An 11,163-nucleotide genomic window follows, 5' to 3' on the forward strand; every position below is an offset into this window, starting at 1 on the left:
TACATATGTAAGGGTTGACAATCAAATCAGCAGCAAATTCTTTATTTTACAAATCTTCAAAAAAGGATGAAAAGGAAGAATCTGTTTTATATTTTCTTTATTTTGCCACTCTTATTCATTCATGAGCAGTTAAGACAGGAAATAATCCCAAACCGAAGACGGCTGCTGGAATAATAACTGTACACTGTGAATGCTCATTATATTTGTTCTAAACCCAGTGTTTGGGTTCAAGTTTGGTTTCTGAAAGTGGAGAAAAGTTCAAAAGTTGAATTCACACTGACAAAGAATAAATAAGGTACAACTCTGACGTGGATCTCCGTTACTTTTAAGGTCTTAAAGTCATTTATCAAATGAAGAGAAACTTAAAATTTACTAAACCTAAAATGTTTTTATTTGAGGAAACTCATCAAAATCCCCCAACACCAACAATGATCAAATGCCTGTATTTAAATAACTCTATATCTAATGCTGAGTAGGATTCCAGTTTGCATCAGTTCTTCTTATGAGTTTTAACTGACGTTAAGTTGATAAGTGAGTAAAGGGATCAGGAGGAAGAACAGAACCACCGGTCTACCATCTGCAATGTCAGACTCAGTTCAGTATGATACTCTCCAACATGCTGGTAGTTTGGATTCGAGGAGATGAAAGTGGATTAAAACTTTATTTGTCTTTAAAGAGAACTCTGAGATGGACTCGCTTTGAAACCTTCAAGCAAACAATAAGAAGATGAAAATCTTCCCCAGTCGACTGTCCACAATAAAGTACTTTGTCACAAGAAAAACACGAGATGACAACTCATGACAAGTTTTTTCTTGAATGCTAAACTTGGAAGTAAATAATTAATACATGTTTTCCTTAGCACAGCAGGCAACTGTTAATATCACATTAACAAGAGTACGCAAAGGTAATAATAGCGTTTCATTGGCGCATGCCAAATACTCTACAGTATGAACAGTATGAACCGTCTCAACGGAGTGAAGTAGCTGAGGCTAATACTGTCAGACCTCCAGAGACTGTGGACTAACAGTCCGAATGGCTGCGTGTGGCTGAATGATCCAAAGTCAGAACAACACGCAAACGCAGGACACGTATGCAACGTCTTCTACGCACACAAGTGTGTCGATGTGTCCAAACACACTTTCCTGTGTCTCAGCTGTAGTAAAGGGAGGATCCCCCTCTTGCTGTGTGACCCCCCACAGACTTCACACCATCCCCACCCCATTAGCTTCAGCACACCCCAACTTGTTATAATGAGCCACTAACGCTTTGGTCTTGTAGTCCCACACGTTTGGTGAGACAGAAGGGCTACCGGTCTTAAACTCTGATGTTAAAAAGCCTAATAAAGATCCATTCAGGGGCAAATTGGAATTTTTTCCTCTTTGAAAGGAAATAACTTATAAACCAATCATCAATATCAAACAAAAATGGGACTATTTAACCAGCGCCCACTTAAATTTATGGTTCTGCATGTTCTCACATATGATTAACGTAGATGTCCTCTTTTTCATGAACCCAAGGTCTGGGTGATGAAATGAGTGTTCAGACTAGAAGAGAAACCGTCCAATAGATGCTCTAAACCTACCAGGGTCATTCTGTCTGTAGGAGGAAAGACTGAGGTAAAGAGAACCTCCCGCAAGCACCAGAAGTTCTTAGCATAGTTTAGATTCCTGGTTCTTCATTGTGTGGACACCCTTCAGGTAAGGCCTCTGTCAGAGCTCATGTTTCATTTCATTCTGTCTGTTCAGTAAACCTTGTGATTGGCTGAAATCTGACATCATTCATCTTGTGTTGTTTCTGGAATCAACTCACACAATGTCCAGGTATCTGAGGACTGCAGGGCTCTGGTCTGTTCAACCCTGACAAGTCCAAACAGACACACCAGATCCTATTTGGATCAGGAACATCTACGTATGCTGTGTTAGAGCTTGGCACAAGATTCTAATTATTCTCCCTCTGTTTCCCACATGGATATTGACTCGAGGGGAAAGCCTGTAAGGCTATGATTATTTGTCCCGAAATTAAGTCCCTGCATGCCAGCTTACAAAAATCTGGCTTTGGAGGGAAGGAGGGAGAGACTACAACCTCATTTGTCCTCATCCCTCCGCTGCTGGAATCCGTCTCCCTCCCAGCATCACCAAAAAGGAGGGGCTCAAACATCTCTGATACATGAAAGCTTCTAAAGTTTAATCACCACTGAGGTGAAAAGGGTTGCAGATCAAAGCCAAGAGGGAAACAAAACCAAATGGGCCAAGTGGGCCAGAACGGTGACACCATGTACCCGTTTTGCCCACATCACACAAACCCTAATTAATTGCCCCTCAACTCGGGCTTTCCGTGAAGAAAGCTTCAATAGTAAAAGGCAATAAACACTTACAAAAATATGCATTTTTGCCCCTAAAACAGCACCTTGTAAGAAGGGCAACTCTCGAGGAAGGAATCACTGAAGGAAATTCCTTGACTCACCAAAGTAGTGTTTTCTCTCCTCTGTCTTATAGAGAAAACAAGTCGAGGTCCAACTGACCATTCTATACATTCGACAACAGTCTGAACTGAAGGTAAATAATTTGAGTGGAATCACTGAGAGTGGAGATGGGTACGAAGACGATAATTTCCTCAGTACTTCTGCAGGAAACGTTGACATGGACTGACTTCAATCGTAGTGTTTTGCAATGGTGGCGCATTTCCATGCTCACTTTTATGTTGGGTTTCTCTGTCTGTTAAAGCACTTTGAAATGTCTGCTGATGCGATTAAGCGCTTTACAAATAAAAGCTGATTGAATAATTGATTGATTGAATGTGACTGCATTTCCGATCGCATATGACGGACATGGTTTGACTCTCTGGTTGATAAGAATACATCAGTCTTATAACCTGGGTTTGAGGTTACCTTGAATAGATTTGGGGAAACACAGGGTATGTTTGCTGGCATGGAAGGCAGGAAAAACCCTTGATTTTCCTTGAAAATATGACATTGGCCATAGTAACCATTAGGGTTTGTCCCACACCAGTATCAGTGTCAGAGATCCCTCTAATGCCACCTGAAACATTAGCTTCATGACTAGAAGAGTCTCATTTATTACCAAAGAAACAGAAACAAGCTGCATGGACAACTACAAAGACTTCTTTAATTTCAAATTAGGCTGATCATAAATTACCTCATGAACAACTTTTCTGGAGCGTGGTGGGAAGGGAAGATTGGTTTCCAGGCATCTCTAGCAATAATTTCACAAACTATAGCCTAAAGTTAAAAACTTAAACATCCAAATCAACAAAAACTAAAGCGACACCAATATAAATAATTAATTAAAAATAATTTTCTATTCAAAGGTATTCTCCAGCTATAAATCTAAGTACAAGAAAACAAAAATGTTGGGGAACGAGTCAAAATGACTTGCAGTGTGTTGCATACCTGCATTTCTCTGTAACTCATTGGTTAAACTCAGATGCAAATCCAAATCCAAGACATGACCTACAGTCTTGTATGCCGCTGAGAGGTGATTACAATCCCAGCACACAATGGGTGTCTGTCAGTAGCTCTGGCCGGCGACCCGATACCCTGCAGCTGCTAGTGAGCTCCTGTTGTCGTAGGACTTCATTCACTGATAGAAGACTGATATTAGATATTAGAGATGCGTTTGTGTTGTCATCCCTGTTTCATGTCAAGAAAACTCTGACTGCAGTGTGAAGTCAATGTTAGCTAAATTAAAATCAGTAGATAGATTTCATCCCATTAGCCATCGGGCCTACCTGGGCGGACTGACTTAGACTAACTGAGATGTGTCTATAAAGCTTTTATCGTGTCAAATCAAGGCCATCTGAAAACTGTACCCCCATGCTGGCAAGCTTCAGGTGAGCCTAAGGTGTACAGTAATAAGTATAGATCTGTTCCCTAGAAACAACGCGGTAATGAAATACAGACTTGATTTAATGTCACAATGCCAGAAAATAATGAAGTAATTTACTCATAAGGAGCTTTACTAGAGTCACCCTGAGTAGAGAGCACCCAACTTAACATTTATTCAGATTGCCTGAACCATGTCCCACCTGTCCACAAAGTCTTTGTGGAAACTGGCTCAATATTGTTGTACCTGGGAAAACTGTTGAGAAATCTGTCACACTGTTAAAGAAAACATTAAAAAGTCCTACATCCAGATCCAGATCCACCCCATACCCAAATAACTACCAAACAGACAGGGAAACAGTTGGAATGTAACGTATGGTGATAAATGACAATACTGTAAGCAAAGTAAGGTGATGATTGAAAGGCTTGTGATCTCGGTGTTCATGCCATTGATTCGTGTGTGTAACTTCTTCCATTCTGGGTTCATATTGATATGTTGAAAGATTGATCATGATACTGCCATCTAGTGGTCAGGAGTTTAAACGCAACACAACCAGTGGCAGAAAATTCTAGTCAGGGTTGTGATCAGAAACAGAAAATTTTGTTGCCTGGTGTGAGTCAGATGAAGAATCGTAATCAATAGCATTTTATCTTTCTTCAATCTAAAGCTCTGCATGAATCAATTAATTCCTACCAATACAGCGATTCTGAAAACTACAAAGCATGATGCAGTGATGCCCGACTATCAAATCCTTACACCCTGAAAGACACACTGTCATAAAAAATGTCCAGACATGAGATTAAGTTAAGCAGCAGAAAAAGGAGAGGTAAGGTTTTCTGTTTGTTCCATCTACTCCTTCTGTCTGCCTGAAAGAAGCCTACATGTTTCTATTTAATCACTATAAGTGCTACTTTGAGGGGAATGCTTGTGTTCTTAATCCCTGAAGACAGAAGTCCTAAAAGCTCTTGGTTCACATTCATGTGGCTTCAGTTGTCTTGCCAGATGACTGAATAGAGTTTGGCATTACGTTTGGACTCCAGAGACACATGACGACCAGCCACAACCCCAATGACACCGTCTAGAGCCCACTGTGTCTCCACAATCACTCATCCTTGAATTACTCCCTAAGACCTTGTCCCATTCCATTAGACAAACTATGGGCTTCATAATAGAGCAGTGGTTCCTCAACATTTTTAGGTCAAAAGACCCCAAAAACCAGACAAATCCCCAAATGGACCTCTTCCTCCAAGACATTTTATCCCTGAGATAAACATTATTGGGTGTCTTATTACAGAATATAAATGAACCTATGAAGGAAACAGTCTTCATTCTCTCACTGTTTTACATCCAAACAGAATACAAGTCGAAATGAGTTCAGTGTTTCACCTTCAAAGGTTGTCAGAGTTCCTCTCGCTAAAACACTTTTACAGGCAGTAGAACATATAGACCCACATGTACATCAACACCATGATGTACATGAAGTTGGTTCATATATACTGTAGGTTTAATTCAGTGAAGCCTCATTCACTCATTTCCATCGCATGCACCCGGTGGATCCTCAGCCACTAACAGTTCTACCCCCCAACACTGTCAACAGACCGGTCTATTTCACCAACAGTCATGCGTTGTTCTCTGAGTCACAGAAACTGTTAAAGATGCTTTAAAAATATTATGAAAATTAATCCCTACGTCCAGATTGGCACCAACATTTGAACCCCCCCCCCCACACACACACACACGCACCAATTTAGAAATGTGTTAAGAGGTTCTTGTGTAGTCCCGTTTACACAACCCGCCCAACGGAAACTGCACTTTACTGGAGGGAACACCCCCCCAACACCATTACACACTGGTGTGTCTGACCCCCCAACAGATCCACACCAACACCCACTGGTGTCTCTGACCCCCCAACAGATCCATACCATCACCCACTGGTGTCTCTGACCCCCCAACAGATCCATACCATCACCCACTGGTGTCTCTGACCCCCCCCCCCCCAACAGATCCACACCATCACCCACTGGTGTCTCTGACCCCTCCCCCCCCCCAACAGATCCACACCATCACCCACTGGTGTTTCTGACCCCCCCCCCCCCAACAGATCTACACCATCACCCACTGGTGTTTCTGACCCCCCAACAGATCCAAACCATCACCCACTGGTGTCTCTGACCCCCCCCCCTCCACCAACAGATCCACACCATCACCCACTGGTGTCTCTGACCCCCCAACAGATCCACACCAACACCCACTGGTGTTTCTGACCCCCCCACCCCCAACAGATCCACACCATCTCACACTGGTGCCCCCTGGCCCCCCAACCCGACCTGATTGTTTGGGGTAAGTTGGAGAACATTTTGATGGACTTTCAATCTTTGATTAATCGTGATAAAATAAACCTGAACTCTGACTTGTTTCAATGTAGATCAATAACCCCCCTGACACAGAACACTGAACCGATTATAATCACGTGATTCCACCAATAACCGGATTCTGGACTAATAGCCTCCAAACGAGGTCAAATCAATCAAAGGTCCCAACGAGCTCCAGATGGCAGGAGCTCCTGACAAACCCACGTTAGTCCCTTTATTATCACTTTATTACGGTTACGTTATTACGGATGTTCCGGAGGTGCTGGTCTGGATCCGGATCTTCGTGTATCTAATAAATCCCGGTACATACTTCTAGGGGAAAACTCGAGGCTCTCACCCCTGTTGGAAGAGAACAGAACTGGGTCACTCCTCATCGTGAAGTCCGCCTCATCCAATCCGCCCCCCGACACTCAGGAGCGGGCGTCCTGCCCAGCGGCTCCCCGGCAGCAGTTAATCCACACACCGACGCTCCGGCCGCTCTTCGAGCTCCGGTTATTCCGTTTCCACCGGTTATTCCGTTTCCACCGGGCCGGCCACCGACAGCTCTCCCGTTCCCTTTGAAAGCCCTTCTCCGGTTCTTCCTCCTCCTCCTCCTCTTCCTCCTCCTCCTCTTCCTCCCTCAGAAAACTGCCTGCATGGATAGTTATGCTGCATTCAGGGACCGTCGGACATTTATGTGCTTCAACCAATAACGGATTTCTAACATCGTTGTGGGTCAGGTTCTGTGACACTCTGAAGTGTTTAGTTTTCATGTTAATCCGCTATTATAAATTAAAGTAATCGATGATTGCATCGATTACTTTGATTAATGCTGGTGAAAACCAGCATTAACAACTGCACATGACAAATTAGAGCCTGTCTGGTGTGTTTTCTTTCTTTTTGCTTTCAACAAGAAACCCGGAGGTCCACTTCCGGGACGCTGTTTCCAGAAAAGCTCATGACCGACGTCTCAACGACATCCAGTCACAAGTACAGTCACTCTCACGTGTTCACACTGAACACAACTGGAGACACCCGTGAGGGATGGAAACCCAAGCCCCGCCTTGAACAAACATGAAGAGGTGAGGGTGAGATTTACAGAGCGACAGTGAACGCAGCATTTAGAGAAAAGCCTTTAAAATCCCGAGAAGCTCAGATTCTGCCTCCAAAGGTCTGGGTGGGGGCATTATTTATCATATGTGTCTTTAGTGCAGTCACACCAGGACAGGAAATGATTTGTGCCCCCCCCCCCCAAGTAAATGCTTCATAATCTGACTTTTCACCTGAGGGCCTTAATCCCTGACTCCTCATTCAGGTGATTTACATTATTTAGTTATTTAGGCCATCTCACGCTGGGGGCCATCTCACACTGGGGGCCATCTCACACTGGGGGCCATCTCACGCTGGGGGCCATCTCACACTGGGGGCCATCTCACGCTGGGGGCCATCTCACGCTGGGGGCCATCTCACACTGGGGGCCATCTCACGCTGGGGGCCATCTCGTGCTGGGGGCCATCTCGTGCTGGGGGCCATCTCACGCTGGGGGCCATCTCACGCTGGGGGCCATCTCACGCTGGGGGCCATCTCGTGCTGGGGGCCATCTCGTGCTGGGGGCCATCTCGTGCTGGGGGCCATCTCACGCTGGGGGCCATCTCACGCTGGGGGCCATCTCGCGCTGGGGGCCATCTCGCGCTGGGGGCCATCTCACGCTGGGGGCCATCTCACGCTGGGGGCCATCTCACGCTGGGGGCCATCTCACGCTGGGGGCCATCTCGTGCTGGGGGCCATCTCGTGCTGGGGGCCATCTCAAACTGGGGACAATCTCGTGCTGGGGGCCATCTCGTGCTGGGGGCCATCTCAAACTGGGGGCCATCTCACATTGGGGGCCATCTCACGCTGGGGGCCATCTCGTGCTGGGGGCCATCTCGCGCTGGGGGCCATCTTGTGCTGGGGGCCATCTCGTGCTGGGGGCCATCTCACGCTGGGGGCCATCTCGCGCTGGGGGCCATCTCACATTGGGGGCCATCTCGTGCTGGGGGCCATCTCGTGCTGGGGGCCATCTCGTGCTGGGGGCCATCTCGTGCTGGGGGCCATCTCACGCTGGGGGCCATCTTGTGCTGGGGGCCATCTCGTGCTGGAGGCCATCTCACGCTGGGGGCCATCTTGTGCTGGGGGCCATCTCGTGCTGGGGGCCATCTCACATTGGGGGCCATCTCGTGCTGGGGGCCATCTCGTGCTGGGGGCCATCTTGTGCTGGGGGCCATCTCGTGCTGGGGGCCATCTCGTGCTGGGGGCCATCTCGTGCTGGGGGCCATCTCGTGCTGGGGGCCATCTCGTGCTGGGGGCCATCTCGTGCTGGGGGCCATCTCGTGCTGGGGGCCCGTCGATGCACATCTAATCTGTAATCCCAGAGCTTCTGATTGGTGTAAATCATCTTGGGTCAGAGGACGGCCACAGAGGGACGGGGCCAGCTCTCCTCATTGCAGCCTGTCACCATTAGCTGCTGATACCCCCGTCCCCAGGGGCAGGAGCTCGTTCAATACCCCATCTGCCACCAAGGAGGAGAGCAGAAGGGGGGAGGAACGGGGGGGCTGTTTTCCTCCTCTCAGACTGAACTGTTCCAGAGAGGAACACGAGACGGGAGACAGAATAATGTCCCCCCTCCCCTTCAGGGGACCTGAGAGGTTCTCCCTGAGGGGGGGTCACCATGTTCCTGTGAGCGACCCCTCCTGCAGGGGGAGGACACGCCCACACCCGTCTCTGTTCAGGACGTCTCTACAGGCTTGTCGCGCTGAACCAGACCCCCAGAACACCTGACAGGTGGGGTGGAAATGTGGGTCAGTGACCTCTGAGCTGACATGACCTCAGGGGTCACTTCATTCTAGCCCTGAGTTCTGCCTGACAGGCAGTGAAGGACAACAGCTTCAAACGGACCTGCTAAACAAACGGGGGGCTAATCACGCCCCAAAATGCCCCCCAGGTCTGATCTGCATTCAAACTCACTCTGGTGACCTGAGAGCAGCGAGGACACACACACCCAGAGGAGGAAGGGGGGGGTCAGGTGTGAATGTGCTCCAGACCCGCTGGAATCCTGGGGGAGGATTTCTGCTCAAGACTCATCAGGATGGGAGTCGATGGAGATCAGCGTGACAGGATGGATGGATTACAGATTACAGCACATCTCTACAGTATGCTGTAATGTGTGTGTGTGTGTGTGTGTGTGTGTGTGTGTGTGTGTGTGTGTGTGTGTGTGTGTGTGTGTGTGTGTGTGATCATGCTGCTTAGACGTTGGCTCGTCTCTGCTGTGTTAAAGTCAACACTGACATCAGAGTTTGGCTCCAGACTGAGATTAAATCTAACGGAGACGGAGATTCTGTAAGAACGTCCACCCACTGCTGCCCTGGTCAGCCATCAAGCACACACACACACACACACACACACACACACACACACACACACACACACACACACAAACCTGGGTGTGTTTAGTTTGTGACCGTTGGACTTGTGACCTCGGTGGTTCTAAAGTCTGCTCCTGCTGAGATCGCGGTGATGAAACAGGAACTGTGGACTAGTAAACACCTCCTCGTGAATCAGAACCATGACACAAACGTCAGTGTTGGAGACTCAGATCAGGATCTGGGTTCATCACACATGTTTTCTGTGTCTCGGCCACTAAAACGCTGATGGAGATTCTTTCACTTCCAGCTCTTCACATCTCTCACTGATATGAAGCCACTACTAAAGGAAGACACACGAACTCAAGCCTCTCATGACATGAAGGAAGAAGACGGTCTGGGGTCAGAAGAACTACGACCACTGGACCTCCACAGAACCAGAACCAGTTTGTAAATGGATCTCCAGAATGCCCCACACCTCTGTTTCCAGGAGACACGGCATCAGTCAAAGGACCTGGTCTCAGGATAACCTGAAGATCATCAATCCCACTTCTGGACTTTAATTATGAATGCATTATCAATCATATTTGGTTAATACAAACGTATTCAGCTAACAAACAATGAGATCTGTTAATATAGTATGAAAAAAACGTCTCCAGTCGCTCCTTTCTCCTTTATTATTATATGTTTTTATTCTGCTTTCACGTCCAATAGATAGGACTTTATTGATCCCTTAAGGAGGTTCTGTCAGGGAAATTAACTATATCAATAAATTAACTATATCAATAAATTAACTATATGAATAAATTAACTATATCAATAAATTAACTATATGAATAAATTAACTATATCAATAACTTGATATTACGCTGAGGCTTACGTGTAATAAGAATGGAATGGTACTCAGTGTATGTAAGGTGTGTTAAAATCCAGCAAAGCCACGTCTACTTTTAAATGAATGCTTCCTTATTTTAAGTATTTAATAATAATTATCTACATTCTTTGATGACCTGTATGACCTGTGTCTGTGAGATATAATCAGGGCTCCACAGAGTTTGCTCAGATAAAATCCAGCGGGTCTAATTATAGGAAAACATATAAATGACATTTTTAGAACAAACAATCAACACATAAGAACATTTTCTGCAGGTTATTTTGTCAGCATATTATGGGATGTTTTGCAAATGTCCAGCAGACGATAAAGCCAACATGGAAACGTGTTTCTGGAGCCCCCCCCCCCAACAGCCCCTCCTGTGAGACACCCAAACAAGTATTCCAGTAACCAACACAGAACCACATGCTGGACCCCGACGTGGACTAAAGACCGGCTCCTCCACGTCCACATCTCCACTTGGTCTGATTGAATTAAAGCCGTTGGGCCTTGACACAAGGCAGCGTTGTCCCTGCTGTGAGGACCCACTGGTGGAATGAGGGACTCTATCAGCTGGTCTGCTGGGGGGGGGGGACGTGTTCCTGCTCCAGATAATTATTAGATGATGAAACAGGTCAAGAAAGGACCCAGAATCAGGGCCGCTGGGGGAGGAAACATGTTTCACTTCCCTCCAGTCCTCC

General features: G+C 46.6%; 1 protein-coding gene across 5 annotated transcripts in view; it reads right to left on the reverse strand.

Annotated features, from left to right (window-relative positions):
• The window catches only part of afap1 (actin filament associated protein 1), a 45,075-nt gene extending 38,259 nt beyond the window's left edge, over positions 1-6,816 (reverse strand). For 4 of the 5 annotated variants that reach the window (XR_011034352.1, XM_068307819.1, XM_068307818.1 and 1 more), the window contains exon 1: positions 6,552-6,814. Coding sequence is in view for 4 of the 5 variants with exons in the window: in XM_068307819.1 (XP_068163920.1) it covers positions 6,552-6,588 (37 nt within the window). In the remaining variant the exon portion in view is untranslated. Of the gene's footprint in view, positions 1-6,551 lie in introns of all 5 variants that reach the window. The other variant, XM_068307820.1, reaches the window with a different exon arrangement.
• Positions 6,817-11,163: the final 4,347 nt, after the last annotated feature.

This window comes from Antennarius striatus, chromosome 23 (genome assembly GCF_040054535.1).
Source record: "Antennarius striatus isolate MH-2024 chromosome 23, ASM4005453v1, whole genome shotgun sequence".
Taxonomy (NCBI): Eukaryota; Metazoa; Chordata; class Actinopteri; order Lophiiformes; family Antennariidae; genus Antennarius; species Antennarius striatus.